Genomic DNA, 24,047 nt, shown 5'->3' with positions numbered 1-24,047 from the left:
GAGCAGGGAGATGGGGCGTGGTGATGGGGTGGGGCAGGGTAGGAGGTGAGAGTAGAAAGGCAGCCAGGGCCCAGGTCAGATAGGCTCTATCTAGAGGATTTACAGGCATGTGACTCCCTTTCTGAGAGCCACGGGAAGCCACTGGAGCATTTACACTTTAGTTTCTTCCTAACTGTTTTTGGGTTGTGAACTTCTTTGGCAGTCTGTTGAAGCCTGTGGAACCTTTGCAGAATAATGTTTTTAGGTGCATAAAATGAAATCCAGGGGATGTCAAAGAAACCAATTATATGGAAATGTGAAGATTAAGTTCCCCCGTAAGGGACACACATGCTCTGATTTACATACGTTTTGAAAGGATTGCTTTGACTGCTGGAGGGAGAAGCGACTGCAGGGCCCAAAGTGGAAGCCCTGGGATGGGGAGCCTGGAGCTGAGCTGTTTCACTGCTCCTGCGGGCAGTGGTCTCCAGTGTGGGGCTGCGCAGCACAGGCTGTTTGAGTGTGGGAAGAAGAATTTGTAACTGCTATTTATATTTAATTGATCCTCATTCTCTTAAATTTATATATTGAATGCATGTTTTGTAAATCCTAATATATTGGAACATTAGTACATTTATATAATTCATGAATAAATCTACATGTATTGGAGGTGCATGCTCAAAAGGTATTTATGACAGTGTTTTTTTTTGTGAGGAAGATCAGCCCTGAGCTAACATCCAATGCCAATTATCCTCTTTTTGCTGAGGAAGACTGGCCCTGGGCTAACATCTGTGCCCGTCTTCCTCTACTTTTATATGGGACGCCGCCACAGCATGGCTTGACAAGCAGTGCGTCAGTGCACACCCGGGATCCGAACATGCGAACCCTGGGGCCGCCGCCCCAGTGGAGTGTGTGCACTTAATAGCTTGCACCACCCGGCCGGCCCTATGACAGTGTTTTTTTTGTGTATGAGGAAGATCAGCCCTGAGCTAACATCCATGCCAATCCTCCTCTTTTTGCTGAGGAAGACCGGCTCTGAGCTAACATCTATTGCTAATCCTCCTCCGTTTTTTCCCCTTTTCTCCCCAAAGCCGCAGTAGATAGTTGTATGTCATAGTTGCACATCCTTCTAGTTGCTGTATGTGGGACGCGGCCTCAGCATGGCCGGAGAAGCGGTGCATCGCTGCACGCCCACGATCGGAACGTGCAAACCCCAGGCCACTGCAGCAGAGCGCGTGCACTTAACCGCTTGCACCACCGGGCTGGCCCTATGACAATGTTTTTTGATTAATCAAATTTGATAGTCATGATGTCGGGAGAGTTACTCTGTAAGAAACTAAAAAAATGCCCCATGGTTCAGACCACATTCCATCTCAGAGGCCGTTTTGTGGGAGAGGATGAGTTCTTGCCAGGACTCAACTTTGCTAACTGTCAGGCCTGTTTCTCAAGCATCCGTCACTCTCCTTAAGCCCTCGTATGGCTATAAATCTCTTTACACCCGCCTAGACCTGCTATCACCTCTGAGGTGAGATGGACTCCCCCAGGGGACCAAGCTTCCTGGGGTTTGAATTTCCAGGTAGGGAAAGTAGTCCTCGACATTCCCTCTAAGATCTAGAGGGTTCTGAAGAGTCTTTCTAGCACCGTGAAGTATGCAGCACCGTCACGCCCCTGTCCATCCTCTCCGCCTTTGCTCGCACACTCCGGCCTCCCTCCCACCTGCCCCACTGGACCCCTCGTGAGCGTTCTCTTCGCTCTTGAGGTGCAGTGAGCGGAATGGTGGGCATTAGGCCAAGTGCCTACAGTACAGTGCTGTGTGACCGTTTCTGTTTTATACCCAGAAATAGTATCTGGAGTGGAGCGAGGAGAGAAGGGGTGGGGAGGGAGGGCAGGGGAGGGTGAAGAGCTGGTTTTGCGTGAAATCTGCTGCAGCGACAGCTGAGCTGACTTTTCCTTTCCCTTCTTTCTTCCTCCTTCTCTCCCTCCCTCCCTCTCTTCGTTCTTTCTTTTATAAAGAAAGAAACCAAGCCTTGTATAAGATGAGCAGGAATCTTCAGGCAGGCTGTTAGGGTGAACACTGATGGGTTGTGGACGTAGGTGGTTCCTCCCCCGGGATCAGGCAGTGGGGGCTGGCGTTGGGAGATTCATCGTGGCCGTGCCAAGTCGTGAGGGGGGATTTCACTGACCTGCCCTGTGAGTAGACATTGGTTGATGGAAGCCGGCATAGAACCCGGACGTGAGGCCAGCCTCACCCCACTCTTCTTGAGCCCTGAATAGGTAGTCTTATTCCCAATTCTTCATATTCTTTCCACCTCTCTGGTTTCTGAACTCTCTTATTTCAGGCACTGCTCCTTCATTTGACTGAGTTCTTTCTTGGCTATTTTAAGTTTCTTATTAGTGAATATTTGCAGAAATGGCAACTTGTAGGTGAATTAATCAGACACTGGAAAATAGCTTGATGAATCACTATAATATTACTTGGCTAAACGCTCAGGGCACAAAGGGGCTTGTTCTGTGTAGCACAGGCTGCAAGCAGGAAGCAATGTAAATGTACAATTCAGAGCCAAGTCAAGCTCTCTGTAGTTTCTGTCTATACAATGGCAAAGTGGACACTGAAATAGCCACTGGATAGGAGAATTGGTTTGTGCCAGAATTAACTAAGAGTCTACCTTATTTTCTGGGAAATAACTAAATCTTTGATAATATTTGTCAAAATAAAACAAAACCAGTTAAAAAAATTCACTAAGGGGAAAATCAAACAGTTTGAAATAAAAAAAAATACCCAAAGACATCCACTTTAATCTCCATTTTCTCTCTGTCCTTCCTGTGTCCTTCAGAATGTGATTGCCTGTGGTGGATGGGCCAGTTCGATTGTGGGATTGATTTTGGGGACTGCTGTCTCTGCTTGTTGCTGTAGGATGCCATGGGGTGTGCAGAGGCCCTGCTGCACGTGGGCTGTGTGTTGGTCCCCGAGGGTCCGGAGCCTCCAGTTGTACTTGCATTCAGAGGCCTTCGGGGTGGAGGGCGTTTTGAATTCATAAAGTCTTCGGTGCCTCATTCTGTTTTTTTGTTGTTTGTGCCAGATTTCCTTGAAGTAACAGAGCCTTGTGAGTAATCAATAACATTAAGTAAATGATGCCAACATGCCCCTCTGAGAGGGCACGTCTCTCTCCACCTGGAGTCCCTTTGCTTCCCCTTCAGCATCCCACTCATTCAGAGCAGATCTAAAGAACACTCAGTTTTTCCGGTCGCTCTCCATCAAGGTACTGAAAATATTTAAAACTTGACAAGACTGTTTTCCAATATTGAGGTTGCCCAGTGTGACTCAGACTCAGCTGCCTGGGGCCTGAGCCCTGAGAGTCTGTGTTGACAGCCGGTTAGACCTGTCTCCTCAGCAGCCTCCGAGAACACGGACGAATGGGGAGTTCAAATGACGTGAATATTTTCCTCGTGCCTTGGGTCCACACACATCTTATGCACGACCACTTGTTTAAACCTCACCGTGAACGTGGGAAGCGCACCCCCATTTGACAGGTGAAGACACTGAGGCCAGAGTCGGTAATAAACTCAGAAACACTCCAGGTATGCTGACTCCAAAGGTGACGTGACATCTCCACTCTGCTCCCTGCTCTTCAGCAGGTGCAATTTTCTAAATTTGGCTTTAAGGATCCAGAAGGTGAACTTTTAACACTGCTCAGTGATTCTTTTTTTTTCTGGTTTCCAGAACTGAATGGGTTTCCTCCTGTGTTTCCAGCCCTCCTGCATGTCCTCTTGCTTCCCTTTAGAAGAAGTGCCTGTGATTCTCGTTCCCCGTTATGGGTCTTAGAGAGCAGTGGCTCACTAGGGCGCCGATCTAATGAAACAATTTTCAGTCGTGTTTGGTTCGATTCCAGGTGATACAAATAAAGAATTGTGAATGCTTTGTAGTCAAGTTTAAAGGGAAGGAAAAAGGTGGAAAGAAGAAAGTGGATCAAGTAGAGGACCTAGACAGCGTCTTCTCCCGTGCTGCCTAGTAGAGGTTGTGCTATTAAAATGGAGAAATGGGGGGACAGCTGTGGTGCTTTGGCACGTTGTGTACCCTGAAATTCAGGGTGTGCAGTTTATCATAGTTACCAGTTATGTGAATCTTAATTGTCCCAGACACTGTTCTAATTAATATCTAATGTATAATTATATTAATTTACCCTCTCCATACTCTTCGAGGTACATACTGTTATTTTCTCTGAGAAAACAGAGGCCAGGGAGGTTAGTAGCTTAGACAGTAGGTTAGACAGTAGGTTAGACGGAACTGAGAGCTAAGCCCAGGAAGTCGTCTTCAGAGCTCATGACCACTGTACTAACCTGCCTCTCAGTACAGGGCTCGAGTAACTCTCATCATTTCATGGGGTTTTAAGGATTATTTTTCTTCTTAATTAAAACCAGCGCCCCGTACAATAGGAAGGGTAAATATTTGTCATGTTTGGTGACAGACGTTGATGGGTTAAAAAAAGGTCTAAGGAAAAGTCATGTACTTTCTCCTACACGTTCCTGCATCTGTGTTTACTGTGCAGAAAGGTCACTCGAGCACAAGAGCTCGAATTTCGTGCTTAGAAGCAGCCTCACTGTGGCTAAAACGTTGCTCTACAAATTGACTTCAAAAATATTTTGTAATAATGTGTTTCTCCCTCTAATATGAATACTCGGGAGTCATTAAGTTATGGGCTTCTTAAATAAGACTTCTGTGAGTGTCTTGTACGTAAATGCCAGCAGTCGCCAAGTGATTTTGGTCTTTACTCTCCAGTGGAAGCCTTTTGTCATGACTGTGCATCCACTCGCTTTCTGGAAGGAGCAGTGGTTCTGGGAGACCTGAGCTGTTTGCCTGGTCAGTCAGCTACCTGGCTACAGTTTGTGGTAGGAGAGATGAGGAGGGAGAAGACATAAGAGGCTGAAATGGTAAATTACTGGAGGTTCTGGAGAAAAATAGAATTAGAAGCATTTGTGGTTCAGATGAAAATAGCACATTTCCTTTCTGCTTGGACTGTGGGGGTCAAAGTGCTCCAGGGAATAGAAAATAAATAAAAATTGATCCCTCACCAGTCAAAGGAATGCTCGGACTCTGGGAACTGAAACGACAGCTCCAGATTTGAGGATCTTGTGAAACCACTTGTGAAGGTTAAAAAAAAAAAAGAAATCACCAGGAGACTAAAGAAAATGTGACGTGCTGTGTTAGGAAATGTAGGCTTTCAAGAATGATGTATACAGCCCTTTTCCAGGACCAATGAACAGGTAGCAGAACCAGTCATGTGTGTGGTCATCTTGTCCTTGTGCTGACCATGGTCATCCTTCTCTTCTTGCAGGTGAGAAGCCTTATAAGTGCTCATGGGAAGGGTGTGAGTGGCGTTTTGCACGAAGCGATGAGCTCACGAGGCACTACAGGAAACACACAGGTGCAAAGCCCTTTAAATGCAACCACTGCGACAGGTAAAGAAACCTAGAAGCTGAGGGGCGGGGAGTGGAGGTGATGAGGTGGGGGGGAGGGTGGGCTGTCTGCTGCCCTTGGATTTTTCCCAAGCCTTTCTCACAGAGACTCAGGCCTGGGAATGCCTTTTACTTCTCCACTGAGAAAACCAATGGGATAAGGGTGCCTTCCTGCATGTAATCCAGAGATGATATGAATTCTTGGTTCAGTTACACGAGTGTTTAATGAACACCAGCTTTGGATCACGAGCCGCGTCAGTCACTGGTGTCAATAGGACATAGTTTCTACCCTCAAAGAGATGATATGACAGATAATTTTAGGATAACATGAAAAGTACAGGATGGAGACTGGTCGCCTGTAGCTGCTTCTCCCGATCTCTTTATTCATATCAATGCCATTTCCCTCATCCTCAATAACATGAAAGAACAAAGCCTGCTGAACGGAAGGAAGGCTGGTTATAAGGCATTCCTCTGAAGCCCTATTAGAAATGAATTTACCGAAGACAGTTCCCATTCTTCGGGGGCCTAAACCGTCTTTCGCCTTTGAAAATAGGTCCAAAGGTCTGAAAGATGGTGAAGCTTAGAGAATTCACCCTGTAATTCCATTTTAGACCTTCAGCATTTGATGGTGGAAGAAAGAGCACGTAGCAACAGATACTACATGAGTAATAGTGTCTGACAGCCCTGGCATTATCAGCCAATAAACCCCAAAATGGAGACTCTGCAGGCCAAGGTGAAGGCAGGATTAGGTTTAGACATAATCAAATAATAGGCTTGCATCTGAGCGTGTTATCCTTCTAATCCTATTTCTGTGTTTAAAAGGAAGCTTAAGAAAATTAACCATCTTTTTAATGCAATACTAAAGGTCTCGGTTATGATGAGAAAAATGCTTCTAATACAATAAAAGCCCTGAAACCCTCAGGGTCCCTGGCTTGGCCAGCAGCTCCCAGGATGGCAGGAGGGGTGTGCAGGATGTCCGTGGAGGCCTGGCTCTGCGTGGGAGGAAATGTGATCGCCTTTGCATCCTGCTCCCGGCCTGTGCCGGCACCCCCCTCGCCAGGCCTTCCTCTCAGCAGTGTGTGTGTGTTTGCAGAGCAGGGCAGGAGAGGCCAAGTCTCGTGATGGCCAGTTGGCTTGGTGCTCCTTTGAGATGCTTATAAATGAGCATTCATGTTTTCCTCCATTTTTTTTCCTTCTTCCTGAAGAGGCTATTTTCCTCTTATCTTCATTCTTTAAGAACTAAATAAAGCCCCCATGCCTCCTGGAGCCCAGAGATAACCTCCCACCCAGGGGCAGAGGAAGTCACTCCATGAAGCCATTGTCTCTCATTCCCTGGGAGCTTTCTTGTGAGGGAACACAACCTGTTTCTTAATTTCGATCCTGTTACCCAGAAGTCCCCCTGAATCAGGGGCTGTTCTACAGATTATACTCCAGTGATGGGTCTCCTTATTTGACATCTTCCCTCAACTCCCATCTCAAGTTTCCCTGGTTCCTTCCTCTGTAGCCCTGGCTACTAGTAAAGAAGCTACGTAGATGGTGACTCTGTCCACAGTTCTTGAGGAAGAGCCTTATATCAACTGGGCTGAAGACGAATCCTTTGTGAGTTGTCAAAGTGCAGTGTAGTAGGTACACACAGCCGGCCCTGGAGGGTGGGGAGGACATTACCTGGGAGTTGTGCACTGTGGATTGCCATAATGCTTGGATATAGACATAGAGTTCTTATGGGGAAAGTATCAGAGTTAGTATTTCTTTCTTCAAATCAGCTGACTTATTGAGGAATTCACAACTGTTCCAGCAGTGCCATATTAAGATTAAATCTGACCATTCGTGTGATTTATGCGGAGAAATATTTCAAACCCACTGGATATTTCAGTGAAGGAGATGTCAGAGATGGGTCATTTAGCCTTTGGCTTTATTTTCTTCATCAAAATATACTATGGTTTCCGGAGCTAGAAATTGCTGAGCAGATGGTACAAATTCTGTGACGTGGTCTTTGGGGGAGATGGCGAGCAGCTCAGGGTCCTGTGGCACTGGCCCGTCGTCAGTGCGTTTTCTACACGGTCAGAAGCCAGGGCTGGACTTTCATCGGGTGTCATGACAGGCAGCAGCTTGCGTTTCAATTGCAGGGATTGTGCTAAGAATAGAGAGGGTCTGGGAGGTGGCACAGGGGATGGGCATGGTCCCAGAGCAGATGAAAGAAAAGCCTGGAGTGACCAGGGAGCTGGCATTCCTTAGAAGACTCTTCCCTTCAGAAACAGAGGGCATCTGTAGCCCTTAGCAGCACACTGAATCTTGTTGGTACCACACTGTGTAGGAGCATAAGAAACCTATCTCTTGCCTCTTATAACTTGAGCCATCAGACTACCCTATCTGGAGGCTAAACTAGGATTGGGGTTTCCTTTCCAGAAAGCATGGACTGAGTCTGATTTACACTTGTATTTTGCCTATGGGCTACATTAAAAAATACATAAGTTTTTGTTTGTTTTGCTAACATTTAAAATTGCTTTATTGGGGCCGGCCTGGTGGCACAGGCGGTTAAGTGCGCGCGCTTTGCTGAGGCAGCCCAGAGTTTGCCGGTTCGGATCCTGGGCACGCACCGACACACAGCTTGGCAAGCTATGCTGTGGCGGCGTCCCATGTAAAGTAGAGAAAGATGGGCATGGATGTTAGCCCAGAGCCAGTCTTCCTCAGCAAAAAAAAAAAAAGAGGAGGATTGGCAGATGTTAGTTCAGGGCCGATCTGCCTCACAAAAATAAAAATAAAATTGCTTTATGCCACAAAAATCTCTGTATTTCTGGTTTTGTCTGGAAAAATCAGAAGACCTGGTCACAATGGGCTTGCGTTCCCACGGGGCCATAACTTTCTGGAGCTGATAGTAATCATTAGCTGTTTGCGATACCCAAGTGATCACTAATTTCTCCCCAACATGAAGGCAGACTGCCAGTTGCCATGTATCATCGCGCTTGCTCTGTCGTCTCCTCTTACAGAAGAGCCATATTTCTTCCTATCCATGTCTTATCAAAAGTGGAATCAGATAGCCCAAAAGTGCTGTGTGTTTCTTACACGTGACGCCTTGCACTAATTTAGTTGATCTGCCTGGCCCCTGAAGACACTGGCTTTTGTGACCTCTGGCTTCAGGTTTGGGTTGGGGAAAAAGCAGTGAGGTGGCTCTGCCATTTCCTTGCTATCAGACTGAACCGTACAGCCCACTGAGCGACCAGCTGCTGGAGGGATGAACTTGTTTCTCAGCCCGTAGAGCAGGAGGCTGCTGTGTGGTGACCAGGGCTCGGTTTCCACCGGTGGTGGTATGCAGGCCATTGTTCAACCCACTCGGCACAGTTACAATCGGGGGAGGCTGCTCCCGGGGCAGTACCTCCAAGATCTCAGTTCAGAGGAGGCATTTTACTCTTTGATCTCTGAGTCAGCCCACTTAAAGGCAGTGAGAGATACCAGCTAGATCTACCCTTTGGTGCCCTAGAGCGTTGCTGTTGGCTTGAGGGCCATGTGCCCTTCGTGTGCCTTTTCATAAGCAGGAGAAACGACAGTAGGGGTTTGACTAGTCTCTGCAGTGAACAAATTTCAATCATTAAGGACCTTCTTGTTTAAGGTCATCTGACTGCTGTATAGTCATAAACACCCTCTGGGGGTATATTACCCTTAGAATTATTTGATTCTGCATTTCTAGATGCTGAGTTTATCTATTACTTTTTACTTGACTATTCTTATGTGGAGCTTAGTATGTATAAATTAATAGATATAAATTAATCATGACTAAGTATCTTGCTGGTGTATCGAATTTAAATAAAAACCTCAACGGTGAAGGACCTAGTCTAATTCTAAGCATCACATACTTCCTAGAATTTGAACAAATGATGATGCCATTTTGATTCAGGAGGGTGCAATTACATTTCATACCATGTTAAAGATAGGGTTTGTTTTCTTCACATTTTTTTTTTCCTGAAAGAACATGAAGGGTAAAGATAGATGCCTCTACATATATTGCCAGATACCCAGCCCAGAGTAGGCAGTTGGTAAAGGCAGAAAAGTCTGGAACACATACTTAACTGAGTGGTTACTGCAGATGAAGTTCTGTATCAAGAATACTGTTTCCCTGTAATTCCAAGGATATAGGAGGGGAAGGAGAGAAGCTGTGTCCATGGCCAAGACCTCCCCTTCGCTTCTCACCGTCTCAGGTCCCCGTGTTCCCCTGTGGACAGGCAGATTCCTGCTGCCTGCTTTGCTGCTCTCTCACAGGCCCTGACTGCTCAGGCCTCACCAGATAGCTTCCAGATTAATTTTCTCGTTACTGCCATTACCAGTTCCACAAATTTAGTATCATCTTCATTTATCTCTACAAATTTATTATCTCACGGTTCTGTAGATCAGAAGTCCAACACCGGTCTCACTGGGCTAAAATCAAGGCCAGGCTGTGTTCTTTCTGAGCTCTGAGGGGCGGTCTTTTCCAGCCTCTGGCTTTGCCCCCGTGTCTTGGCTCCTGACCCCATTCCTTCATCAGCAAAGCCCCTGAGCCCTTCTCATGCTGCCAGCTCTGTCTATTCTGTCTTCCATATTTAAAGACCCTTTTGATGATATTGGGCCTACCCACATACTCTAGAATAATCTTCCTATGTTAAGGTCAGCCGATTAGCAAGTTAATTCCATCCACAACGTTAATTCTCCTTTGCCTTGTAACCCAACACATTCACAGGTTTGGGGATTAGGTGTAGACATTTTAGGGGGCCACCCATTATTCTGCCTACTATAAACTCCTTAAACTGACAGCCCAGCTCTCCCTTCTTCTCAGCCTAAAGAGACAGTATGCTAAAAGCATGGGCTCTGGAATCAGGCTACTTGGGTTCAAATTCTCACTTTGCCTCTTTTTGATGAATATCTCCTTTGGCAGTGGGGATAAGGATGGCACCTTCTTTGTAGAGTTCTTGCTAGGCTGTTAACTTTAGAAAGGAAATACCTACAAAAAGAACTTCCCAGTACAGATCTTCTTTCTGTAGTCTGTTGGGACAGAGAAAGGAGGAAAGGAGGGACAGAGGCAGAGAGGGAGGGAAGGAAAGAGAGCAGGCAGAGGGCAGCACTGGGTGTGCCCCAGGACAGGACAGGGCAGGGCAGGGCTATGCACGTTAAATGCTGAGTCCGTGCTGGCTGTACCATTTTGTCTGCTACAAGTGACATCAAGGACTTGCTTTTAAAGAAAATTTATCACTGTTTCATAGTAAATCAAATCCCTTTTAGATGGAATTCGGAGGGAGGGATTACGCAAGTATCTTGCTCATACCAAATCAGGGCCTGGAATAAGTGGGTGTAATTAGAATTATTATTATTCAATCTGTGATTGGATTGATTGTTTCTCCTGTACTTTTCTCATTCTTAGCTGTTTTTCATTTTACCTTTGTTCTGCTTTGCTTCATTTCCTTGGGGTTCTGTCCTGCACATGTACCTGTTTAAGAAGTGAACACAAACTGGTGGAGAATGTTGGGGTCAGGGGATAGGGTGAGATTTTTTGTTTGTTTATTGTAAGGATGGACAAACAGGGAAATCCTGCACTGAACAGGAGCCTTGCCAGCCTGAGGACGGCAGCTTGCTAACCTCCTAACGACAGTTTTGGACTGTGAAGGTGTCTCAGGCTCCGGGGCAGCCTGGAAACGTTCTCACAAGTAGGAGAGTGGCCAGTGTTAACAGAAGGATCCAGAGGGAGAGCATACACCCAGAGCTAAGAGTGACTGCCATTTTAGGTGCTGCCTTCACTGGGATTCTAGCCAGAAGTTTAGATTGCAGGCTGCAGGGATATGGAAATGCCTGCTTTGTTAGTTACAAGATACAGAGCCTGACGCCGACTGGTGTTAGCTTCAAAGCATATTCATCAGGTAACTAAGGTAACTAAGAACAGAATTAGATCTCTCTTGAGGCTCGGCTGGATCCAGGTCCTCAGATGTTGTCATCAGGACTCTTCTCTTTCTTTCTGTCCCCTGGCCCCATTTTTCTCTGTTCATTTCATTCTCAAGCAGGCTCTTTCCCACACGGACACCCACAGCAGCTCCAGGCTTCAATCTCAGTAGCTTAGCAGCCCCAGTGGAAAGTGAGCACTTTCAGCAAATGTCCCAGGACTGGCTCTCATTGATGTTTATGAGTCACGTGACTGTCACTTAGCAGATCACTATGGCGGTAATGTCAGCCTTAGGAGGAGAGTCAGCCCCATACAACTGAGAATGTGGAAGAGTTGCATTCAAGGGAAACTCAAGTTGCGGGGTGTCAGAAGAAAGGGAGGGAGTGAAGACAACCACTGCATTCACTCTGAGGCTGAGGATGCTACTCACTGGTGGACCTTACCCACCAAGAAACAGCTGGAAGGAGTGGGCTTGCAGATCTGCCTGGGATAGCCAGGCACCTTCCTTACCACACACAAAAGGGGTGTGAACACTTACCGTGGAAGATTGCTGAGGGTGTTACTGGTGATACTGGGGAAACACCTGGCGACTGCCTGCATAGACATCATGCTCGGTAAATGTGGGCTCCCTCCTCCATCCTTCTCCGTGACTTGAAGAGGGAGTGTCTGCGTAGACTCATAGCCATTACAGGCAGCATTTCTGGGCTGTCTTCATAAAGTTCAAGACTAAAATCTGCGTGTTGAAACGTCTGAGTTCCACCATTCGGAGACACAGGCTAAGCGGTCTTGACCGTATTTATAGGACACGGCACAACACATGTTGTTTCCCAGCCACTTTTATGTTCATTTCCTCTTTACCAGTGACACTTATGATGACAATAGTTAACATCCACTGAGGTCTTACTGGGTCCAGGCAGTGGTCCAAGCACTTGACATAGGTCATCCCGTTTAATCCTCACAGCTGGCCGGGGAGGTAAGAGCTATAATGATCCCCAGTTTACTGAGGCAGAATTAGGCACAGAGAGGTTAACGTGCCCAGGGTCACACAGCTATCAGAAGAGCTGGCGTGGGAGCCCAGGCAGTCTGACCCTGAGCTCACCTTCCCAACACGCTGCCTTGTTTCTCACACAAATGTGTGGGTGGTGGTGGAGGCTGAATTCTCTGCCTGGACCTAATATCCATGTCGTTGCTTGTATTTCCCAGGTGTTTTTCCAGGTCTGACCATCTTGCCCTCCACATGAAGAGACATATCTAAAACCCTAGAGGCCAGAGTCGCCATGGCGTCGGCCGCTGTCTGAAGGAAATGCCGTGAGGCAGGGGCTGGACTTCAGGCGGGGACCCATTGCCTCGCAGAAGAAAGTTCTCACGTATCAACCTCTGTGTACACACACAGACCCACACGCATCCACGCCTAGACCCACATGCACATACTGTCATGCACTCAGCTATATTTAAAATATATACGTCTATTCTTTATGCCTTGCCCTCGCCAGATGGTAGAAGACGAAGAGGAAGGAGACCAGGTGAACTCAGCAAGGCTGACTGGCTGCTTACTTCAGCACTATTGGAATGACTTCCGCTGTTGCCAATGGAAATCAGAGAAAATGGATGTGATATCTCTGCAGGTGGACGACAGTGAGAGGGGCTTAGTTAACTGGCTTCTCAGTGCAACTTGATAGGAGAATACACGTCTTAAAGTTGCATATGTGTAGCACTAACGTTTCTTTTAAGTAGTTGGGAGAAAATGACCTAGAAAACCAAATTGCAGTTTGGTAGCCAAAATTAACTCTTGGTTCATTGTCCTTTGTGTGTGAAAAGTCCTGCTATTCCGTGCGTCCGACCTCCTCACAGAACTGTTGATGGGTTTTGGTTCTTCTTAGTACTGTTGAGATCTTTCCAGTTGATACCAACGGCCTTAGCGGCGGCAGACTCTGGAATAACACCTTACACCTTTCTGGCCTGCATTTCTCTAGACTTCACTCTCAAGGGAGGAGTTTTCTTTTCTTACTTTTTGACTCTTGCACACAATATGCACTAGGGATTCTGGAAACTTCTAGCATGACTGCAAAGTGGCCAAGAGAATAAAGTCCTTGATGATAAATCACAGTATATCCCTTGAGCCTCACCTTATTGCCAGTGCTAGATTTTTTCTTTTTAATCTCTCTGTTTTTGCTAACGAAACTTGAAAAGCTTATTTGGAAGCTTAAATGTTTTATCTTTTCTCCATGGACTAAGCCTCCCCAGGACTCTCTCGGCACCTGGATGCCCAGCTCTCAAAGCAGCCCATCAGATGGGACGTCACAGCTCTCTCGGCCTCTGAGGCATCCTGACCTCAGCTCATGGTGATCAACCCCGTGCTGTCTGTCACTGCTCCCCTATAACCAGTTTCAGCATAGATGTCGCTAGTCTCAAAGGGCAGCTGCATATTTAACCTAACTCTGGGTTATGACCTGACAAAAAGCCAAAAATATCACTCTTTCCAGGAGTGGAGAAAACTGAGGATGCCTCCAAAGTCTAGTGGCTTCAACAAACATCATCCTTTCTTCCTCTCTCATACCCACTGAGCTCGTATCACCCCACTTGTTAAAACACACAATTCAAAATGCCATTGTGGGTGCAAAGGGTGGACATTTAAGGAAAGGGTTGAGATGTTTCTCTCATGGTCTGTCTAAATGGAGAGACATATTTCTAAATTGTTTTTGGCTAGGCCCACCATGACTTGTGACCCAGGAAGCCAGGATCCATAGAGGCTCCCATTTATTCTGCAGGCTGGCTCCAAGGGGGTTTACAGTCCTCACTTTCCATCCCACACTCACGTCCAGTATCGGTCTCTACCCGCATTCTTAGCTAGCTGGCACTGGCCTCAACTCCAAAGACTGCCTTTAGGACCATTAAATGGCCTATGCAAGCAAGCGGGGTGGTTATTAGGACAGATTGTATATTTTGTATATTCTGGGACCATCCCTTCAAGACACGTCTGCAAAACAAAAATGGCACTTGGTCCACACATGTTGCTGCTCCTTCACACCAGCTGGCTCCCCTCCTGCCTCCTTTGGCTGTTTGACTCCTTGACTGTTAAAATGCCACCCCACACCTATTCGGGATGCAAAACTGAAGTCTTTAAAAGGAAGTAATAATATAAGAAACACAAAGACATCTGTGACAGCGACCTTCAGGATCCTTGGCATTTGGTTTCTCAGCTTTCTGCAACCTTTGCTTTCACTGAGATGTTGAAACTGCTCGTCTGAGGGTGAAGGAGCCTCCTTATCACAAATGCTGTAGCTGCCAGTTGGACTCTTGGGGCATTCTGAGGTCTGGCCCTCAAAGTTTTCTTTCTCTTTTTCATTTTTTCAATTTAGACCAAAAAAAAAAAAAAAAAAGAACCACCACCCTAAAACACACACACAAAATCTGCCCATTTGCCGGAGGCAATTATGTATATGTTAGTTGGAGGGTATTAAAAAATCAGTTTTATTCCAAAGATTTAAAACTAGGCATGACTTAGAAACGATTCCTGGAGCACTGCTTGCTGACAATCTCTAGTCCTCCACTGCATTTGAGTGCATTTTCTGGCCAGTCCATCAGGGCGCACCCTGGGGCTGTATTTGAATGTGTGGCGCATCCTTTCTGGATGAAGGATGTGTGAGGGACCTTGAACCTTGGCTGTATTAAACTGTAGCGCCTCCAGTCAGTGCACTAGATGAAACATGAGACACCCCAGGTTCCTTGGTCGTTGACTTCCCTTTCTGGAGCAGCCTCCAGCATGAATGCACGCACACACCAGTGATGGCATTAGCTGTGGCTGCCACGATTCACAAACGTTCTCTCCCCAGCCAGAGCCGCTCTTGCCTCTCGAAATGCTATTATTAAGGGTTTATAATATTTAATTTAATTTTTGAACTGACCAATGCAAGGCTGTATTAAAAAGAAAGTTTTTGAAAAAAAAGAATGCAAAAGAGTAATCATTTCTTGTTTGCTCCCTGTTGCCATCTGTGGTCTTGAAAAGATCTCATTTGAATGTGACGGAACAAAGGCCCTTTGGTCCTCATCAGTGTCTGAAATGTTCCATAATTCCTCTCTCTTTTGTACCAGTGAGGTCCTTTGTAATCTGCTCCTGACCTTTCTCAGAGCTGGGTGCGCTGAACCGCAGTGGAGGGGCTTGCTTGCTTCAGAGTCATTTGTCGACTGTGAGAATTGGCCTGAGAATCTGGTGGGTGCTAAGTGTATGGCTTTGAAACTCTTCTCCAGCTCGATGACACCTGTGAGTGAGAAGCAGTCCTATCCATGGGAGGGAGGGGAGCCCCAGTCATTTTGGAAACAGATTTGTAATAAAATATCCATCATCTCTGAAATGGCAGAGATGGCTGGTAAGAGCCTGCCAGAGTGGACAGGCTTTCCTAGAAATAACCTGGAGCTGTTTCGCTCCCAAGAGGACAGGTTACTTAAAACAGTGCTTTATTGGACATTTGAAGCACATTAAACTGCTTTCTCGTTTAAATTGTTACCTCCTAACATTCCAGGGGATCCCAAATTTGAAAGGAAAAGCCTGGCCTGATGTGTCTTGTGGTGGTTCTCCCAAGCACACCTAATGCAGGGCTCAGAGTTGGATGTGTAGAAAAAGAGTGTTTCTAAGCCATTAACAGTTTTCTTTATTTCAAGTTATGCTTCTTCCTGCTACCACATGGCTGTAAGTGAAAGAAGTGCAAACCTGAAATTCTCATGCCGCTCCTCGCTGCTGGCCTCCTGCCCCACTGATGGTTCACTGGCCCAGCCTAATGCCTGGTGGTGACGAGTGTTATGTCCAGAAAAAGAGATGTTCAGATTCCATGACAAAGCTGCATTTTATAAAAGTATCGGAGACCCCAAGATCAGCGTTGTGCTGACCATTTCCTTCTCCTCTCTGTGTACTGTCCCTTGCGAAGCCCTTCAAAGCCCCATGTCCTCCCCACCTGCACCTCTTGTGCCCTTTTTACATCTTTGATTGCCTGATTATAACAGGGTAAAAAGACGGCCAACCTCGTGCGTGCTTAGCAGATCTGATTCCTATTTTTAAAAAGTCTTCTTTGAACCTAGAAGCCAGAGAAGGTTTTTTAAGGACTTTGGTTTGGGCTAAGCTTCCAGATTAGCCATGTCTATATGCATCAAAGGGGAAATAAATGGGACTTTCAGGGTGGCTCATCCAGAACATTTTGCCTATCGACCCCACTCCTGAATCCTACGGCAAATTGAAAGAAAGGAAGTCACATGGTAAGAACAACAAAACCTGCTGATTAGTTTTATTGGTTCAAAATGGTTTCCCCTGCGGAAGTCATTTCATGAAACATGAACTACAGCATGAAGCGCTTTTGTCTTCTCTTGCATGAGTTGGTTTTAGGAGAAGGAAGATGGTAGGGAAAGTCAGAGAGACGAAACACATTTAACTACAAAAATCAGGTTCATTGTTTCTTTCTTTGTTTTAAATCTTATGAGGGCCATCATTTCTGGTGGCAGTTTTGCAACCAGATCTTTGCCAAAGTGAAAATTCGTTGACTAGAACCTGGTTGAAATGTACTCATGGAGGCTTTCCCCAGCATCTTCCGGAAGTGGCTGCCTGCCAGGCGTGGGGTGGGGGCAGGAGGAGAGAGTTGGCATTCTGAGTCTGGACTAAATTTCGGTAAACATGGTGATATCTCAGTTTGAAAACTGGAGGGGCTGGCCTGAGTACACATCAATGCCTCTTTGATGGCCTACTTTCCTCCATGAGGATCTTTGGGAATACTTGAGATGGAACAACAAAAATGTGTCAAAGGCAGCAAACTGCTTGTAGACGTGAGATCCCAGGACCAGCTGCCTGAGGCTCCAGGGCTTTCTCCTGCTCTTAACACTCTCTTCAGTCTCCTCTGTTGGTTCCTAATAGATCCCAGGAAAGGGAACAATAAAGCTGCAATTAACCTTCTTCTGTGCACCCTTCCAATATAGTACTGTATCCCTCAGGTTTTCTGCAGTTATGTATAAGTCCTCGGGAAACAGGTATCAAAAATGGAGAGAGAAATCCTAGGCTGTCCCTTCACAAATATTCCAAACAAGAGACTTTTCAAACAGGGCTCCCTCTCTGTAATCCCGAGGGAAGGGTGATATGTTCTTTGTTGGGGACTGTTTATACAATTTTTTTCAACTGTGAGCTTTGGAATCATAAATTGCTTTGACTCCAGCTTCTGTCTACTGCCATAAAATGGACCCCACATCAGAATAATGAGGGTGGTATGTGTGCCCACGCCTAGAGAGTGTGCATATGTACCTATGGTACCTTCGCAGAAGGAAAACAGGCTACTGATGTTTAAGAGGAGTAGCCACCAGTGCCTAATATCTTTTCGGGGGATGGATGCTTATAATGCCAGTATATTGAAACCACACTGGGAGTTCCACATAGAGGGAGGGGCTGCGGGGGGCAGAGGGGACATTTTAATCCTAGGCCTTGGGACCAGAGGCAGAACGATTTCTGCCAATCTAGGTCCTGAAAGGCTTTTGGGCTCATTGGCTGGTTCTCAACATTTTTGGGTTTTTCCCAGCATGCATTTTCTACCTAAACTCAGACTTAGTTTAATTTCCTTATCTTTCACTTCTGCTTCATTCCAGGGAGGAAAAATACACCTGTTATGGCCAAGATCTCCTTGCTAACACAGAGGCAAAAATAAATGTTCATGTTTTTGAAGCCTCCCCTTCTTCCCACAGATCCTCCCCGACTCCTCTCTCATCACCCCTCCCACTCCCGCCACACGACTTCCCAGCTACCACCACTTTCTTTCAGATCCCTGTTCTCCTCTGAACCATGGCTTGAAGAAGTTTGTTTTTGCACTGTTGTTTTCTTTTTGCCGGATGTGTCTAACAAGCGTGTTTGGAGAGACCGACTCCCAGCCCCTCCCCGGTCACATTCTCTCAGGCCTTCTCTGGTATTTATAATATATCACAGAAGTACCCAGTCTTAGAGCCCTCGGTTATGCCTTTTTTTGACATTTTATTTTTTTTAAGCTTTTTATATATATATATAAATATATTACTTTGTCAAGTTTTTTTGCTGTACAAAAGTCTTAAGATTTAAAACTATTATTTGTATTATATGATGGTGGTATGTTAATGTTACAAAATTATTAATGAAGAAAAAATTTATTTTTGTTACTGGTCTGTTTCATAATTCTTTTTTAAATTGGTATATTGTAAGATATCTATGCAAAAAATGTTATGTGACGCATTTTTATTTAAGAATGTAATATGTGTAATAAACAGTAGAATGTGTTTCGCCTTGCAATGCTTACTGTATTTCTCCTTAGCTTATTTCATCAGGAAAAGAATCCTAAGAGAGACACAAATGGGTCCTTATCTACCTCACGAGAGTTTTCTTTCTCAGAGAGAGAAAGGGAAGGCGAAAGATTGTATTAGATCATCTTTCTTTCCTTGGGAGGCTGTTGCGTGTGTGTGTGTGTTTGTGTGTTTGTGTGTGTGTTTTATGGTTTCACTGAGGTAGCTCAGTAACCACATGAGAAGGAGCTCTGAAGATAGTTTATTTCTTTGAGAGGAGGAAGGGAGCAAATGGTTGGATGTTATGAAAAGCAATATTTTAGAACGAGGTGGATTATGGGATGTTATTTGTTTAGGGGGTTAGGAGAGGCTTATTGAAGGCAGTTTATTTGGAGGGGAAAGTTTGTCCTGGGATGGTGTTAAATAGGAGCGTATTTGGAAAGGATGACTTGAAGCTTGTGGAGGAGGGAAGAAGGGCAAAGGTCAGAGGGAATCATTTTAGTGAGGGTAGGAGGAGTCAGCTCACAGGATGGGGTTGGTAACAAAGTAGGGAAGAGATGGCAAACCAGAGGCAGGAAAATCTGGGTGGCTACACATGGTCCATAGTCCAAGAAGGAAGATGCACATATAATCAGCCGAAAACCCCGGGAAGAGGGAGATGACAGGCCTGGGGACATTCTCAGAACTGAAGAGAACACTTACTGAGATCTCCTCCTCCACTCATGACTTCCTGGAGACAGCATCGCAGTGAGGAGGAAGGGAGAGGCTCCAACTGCGCTGTGATCCCAGCCTCCCTTATGCCACGGTTCCCCCAGAGAGTGGCCTCCTCAGCTGGAAACAGTGAACACATTTGTCATTTACACGGACGCCGTCCTAGTCAAACTTTCTTTTCACTCTATGGACTTATGATAACAGATACAGTGGTGAATCACTTCTATCCCTCACCAAATGAATCTGACAACAAACTTCAATGAAATTTCACATTAAAGACCATGGCGACAGCGCCTGGACCTGCTGGATTGTCTAGTCTCTGAGTAGGAAGGCAGGTGTAAGGAGTGTTGCTGTGAGTTTGGAAGGGAAGCTGAGCGATTGGGTCGCCACCCTAGTAAAACTTAAGGTAAAGAGAACAGTAGATGCTGCAGGGCCAGGAAGATGTTTTTGAAAATTGTAAATAGCGGCTGCCACATCTCCCAAGCAGGCAAGGGAGCCGGGCAGCCTGACAGCCCAAGGCTGGCCAACAGGATCCAGTGGGAAAAGCACTAGCCCAGACTCCACAGACCTGCCTCCCAGTCCCTGGTCACTCCATGATCAGATGAGTAATTTAATTCTCATAACCAAAATCATTTGCCTAGAAATTTCTTTGCATGAGGAAGGATAAGATAGCTTTGCAGTATTATTATTCTGTCATAATAAATCTGACTTGCAAAAGAATATCAAATTGGACAATTTAGGTGGGGGACAACCTGCCCTGCTGAAATGTTAAGAGGAGAGGGTTAAGTGTAATCTCTGGCATACGGAAACAAGATGGTTTACATAAGTAAGTGAATATTCTAGACGACCGAAGCTTCCACATTTAGAGGCATAACTTTTGCTTAGAATATGTCTAAAGATACATTACCCACTTCACAACCTTTTTGAGCATCCAGTTTTGAACATAATATAAATTCAGGGATGACTCCAGACTGTGGGCTTTCTCTGCCCCACTCTAAATGACTCCACCCTTCATACTGGGTGACCCTACTTTCTGTGCCGTGCTATCCGTGTTTGGAAGTTACAAGTTCTTTCTGTAGCCTTCTAACAATGTTTATCTCCCGGTTAACTAGCGGATCAGAGAAGCAAGCTTGGTAACTTAGGAAGTGCAAAAATAACTACAATTCAAATTCAACAGGCAGCATTGGAAAGTGTGCCCCGGATATCCTCGGGGAGCCAAGTGCATGAGCCCTGTGACAGCTGTAATCTGAGGATTCTTACCCATTTGGGAATTCTGGGCTCGTGGAAAGGAACCCCAGAAAAAGCAGAGCTCAGTGGAATTGATGAATAATTTAGTATTATCTAGATAATCTTTCACTTATGTTTATAGGTTTAGAAGAGGAGATGGTTAAAGCTTTTAACTGAAATAAGATTTTGAGGCAACTGGTAGGCGATGGTTTTCTGGGTTATCCATGATGAGCAAATTATGATTTCTTCTCCAACATTAAATATTTTATATTAGCTATTAAAAACTATCAAAATTTTACTGGTTTGAACTTAACCTATTACTTTGTTAAAAATTCTGCCTGATTCTAATATAGTTATACATAACCACCACACTGTACCTTAGAATAATGAAACGACGACACAGACGTTACACGAGGTGGGAGAACCAGCTTTATGTGTGTGTGGGATTTTTCACTTTGCGTATACTGCGTTTGAGCTGTCCCAAAAGACTGCATAGTAATGGAATAGGTATCATTCTCCACCATGAGTCTTTGCCCTCCCAAATAGATAAATGGGTTCAAAGAGGACACATGACTTTGGGAAGGCCCAGGGACACAGTAAGTGGCTGAGCTGGCACACAGGTCCCCTGACTCTCAATCCAGTGACTCTCCTTATAGCTCACTGCTTCTGGGTAACCAGGGATGGTTACTTACGTGTGTCTAGCCACGACATCACCATTGGCAACACTGACTTAATTTCCCCGTTTTCTCCCCATTAGTCACAGAAGGTGACCTATAATATAGATAAATCATTACATTGTAGAACTGGAAGGCATCTTGGAGAGCTCCTTCAATGCCACCATTGTACGTAAGTAAACTGAGGCTCAGAAAGATTGCAACTTGCCCAAGGTCACAGAGCACATCTTTTGCAGAACAGAAGTCAACACAGAGTTGTTGACATGCAGCAATGATCTATGAGTCTTGCGGTGTTTCTTAAACTGTAGTCACGTGAGTTCGACCTTCAAGATTATTGCAATATCCTTGCACTATTACTTCCTTAATATTTTTCTTTAAATCCACCTACCTTTTAAAACCTTAAATACCCGTTTTAGATTTGTCCTAAGCAAAAATATTCTTGAAACCACTGATTTGACTATTTTCCCTTTAAGTCCAAAGGAAAACAAATATATAACTCAAAATAAAAATGCTCATCTTTGTGTTGCATTAAGAGACTCACTTACCACTGATGGTGCTGGCCAGGCCTGGTTCTGTGCTATTCTCTGAAACCTATTCTGTACCATTTCTCTTTAGCTAATTATTTAGTCCATATGATGCTCCTTGGAGCACATTTCAAATTGAATCTAAAACTAAGTGCATGTGAAAATTTAATCAAGACTGATTTGATGACCGGGAAGTTACTTAAGGACCCAGAGGTCTCCTAGGAGGAAGAAGGTTATGTGACCATGAGTGAAGCGAGTGTGCGTTGTACACCCTGCTTTCGAATCCTTGGAACAGGCTTGCAGGATCTTCCCTCAGGGAGAGGCACTCTCAGCGGATGGGCTCATGGCCAGTTCAGGCCATTATTCTGGGAATGGAGCCCTGAGCATTAGGCATTGACTGCATCGAGGAAGTCACTGTTTCCTCGTGTCCTCCCATCAGCAGTCAATGTCTAGAAACAAACACACGCTGTGAAACACGTGCATGCTTCAAAAACTGTGCTCACCTTCAGGGCCTGTCTCCTGGGATCCCCAGGCCACCACCTATACATGCACACAGACACACAACTCAGCCCCCAACATATCGTTTCCAACCACCTTCCAGGCCCCTGATAGTCTACTATTAAATATTTATTTTTTGCCTAAAAGCTTCTCCATTTTTAAAGTACAACTAGCCAGGAGGAGGTGACCCTTTCTGCTTTATCCAGCATGTGTACCTTAATGTGAATGAGTTTGTCCCATCCTTTCACAAGGAAAGGCTTTAAAAAGGCAGAGGATGAGAGAGATGGGGATTATGGATAGGAAAAAAATAGACAGGCAGGTGGGCAACCTTGGGCCTCAGGAGGTGGGGAGAGGTAAGCAGTTGGGCAGGTGGTCCTCTGCCCATCCCTGTGAGCCCCGGGATTGTCAAATGACTTCATAAAGGAACTGAAGCAATATTTTGTTGCAAAGTCTCCTATATGGTCAAAATGAGAATCAACGGGAGTCTGGGCCTGCAGAGCTCATCACAGGAGACAGCCACCAGCGAATGGGTGGCCTCTAGTTAGATGATCTCAGCAGTGACAGGTCCCCAGTTGCTGGGCGTGGTTCTGTTCCTTGAAGCAGCAACTTCTGGGGTCCTGGTCTTCTGAGCAGAAAGTCCAGATCCCTTCATAAAGATAGGCATGTGCTTGAGTCACTGGGGGAATATTTAAAGGGTCATCATTTGTGGACTCTAAATACCATCAGAGCCAAAGCAATGATGACATACTTCCTGCAGTTACACAACACACTGTGCTCTTGGGGTGAAGTCTGCAGACTGTTCTGAGAAGTACGTGAGCTGGGATTATGGGATTGCTAGTCAAGGAGCCCAGGCTGTAAGGAATAAACCCCCTGATCTTACTTACATGCTCCAGTGAACTCATGGAAACCAAGACCAAAAGGTTTGCCACTTGAAACCTTAAATGGATTGACGCAAATTTGTTACAAAATCGTTTTCCATCCCTGCTTAGAAATATTGAACTATGCTATAACACACATGGTATATGATGACAATATTAATGGATGGCCAAAATTTGAATCTTGTCTTTGGTTCTGGGAACTTTTAACACCTTTCTGTTCCCAATCTTGATTTTTTTTTTCATTTCTCTTTCCATTTATTCTCTTTTCGTCTTCCCTCTCTCCCTCCTTTCTGCAAAAACCACGTGAGGAACTGGCTCCGAAGCCCATGTTGGGCCCCCCTATGGTGTTGTCCCAGTGACCTGGCCTGTCTTCCCAGGCGTTCCTTCCTCACCTCCCTCCTCCTCTGCACCTTTATAGTGTCACTGTTTCCCAGTTGGAGGGGTCCGTTTTCAGCATAATTTAAAATGGTGCTACTAAGAGAATGGTTTGGCTTGTTTTCCTGGTTTCCTTAGGTACAGCTAGAAAGAGAGCTGCAGGCTGACATGGAGGGTACCAACACAGCCTCGTTCCTTGAATGCTGTGCTGTGCCAGGCAGTGGGTCAGTCACCTGGGACAGGCGTGTTTATAAGATGTGTCGGCCACATACATACATACCCAGTAAATGTTTCTTAAAGAGACACATGGGCAATAATAAAATAATAAATAGCTACTTGGTGAATCTTAGTCAGGATTGTAAACTATGAAATGTTAAGTCTCCTCCCTTAGCTCACAGTCCTGTACATTATGATACAGGTGGGCTCTGATTTATGCAACATAATTGTTCCCCAGAGAGCAACTGACTTCTGTTTAAATGCATGCAGAGGCCTGCTGTGTAAGGTGTTGCTCGGGGTGCGGCCAAGGACTACCTGCAGCAGAATCAGCAAGAGTCCT

General features: G+C 45.5%; 1 protein-coding gene across 1 annotated transcript in view; it reads left to right on the top strand.

Annotated features, from left to right (window-relative positions):
* The window catches only part of KLF7 (KLF transcription factor 7), an 86,636-nt gene extending 68,035 nt beyond the window's left edge, over positions 1–18,601 (top strand). The window contains exons 3-4 of the mRNA XM_058549701.1: positions 5,310–5,433; positions 12,533–18,601. Coding sequence (XP_058405684.1) covers positions 5,310–5,433; positions 12,533–12,584 — 176 coding nt within the window. The 3' untranslated portion in view covers positions 12,585–18,601. The remainder of the gene's footprint in view (positions 1–5,309; positions 5,434–12,532) is intronic.
* The last annotated feature ends 5,446 nt before the right edge of the window (positions 18,602–24,047 follow it).

Source organism: Diceros bicornis, chromosome 10, assembly GCF_020826845.1.
Source record: "Diceros bicornis minor isolate mBicDic1 chromosome 10, mDicBic1.mat.cur, whole genome shotgun sequence".
Lineage (NCBI taxonomy): Eukaryota > Metazoa > Chordata > Mammalia > Perissodactyla > Rhinocerotidae > Diceros > Diceros bicornis.
This window is presented reverse-complemented; position numbering and strand designations above follow the sequence as displayed.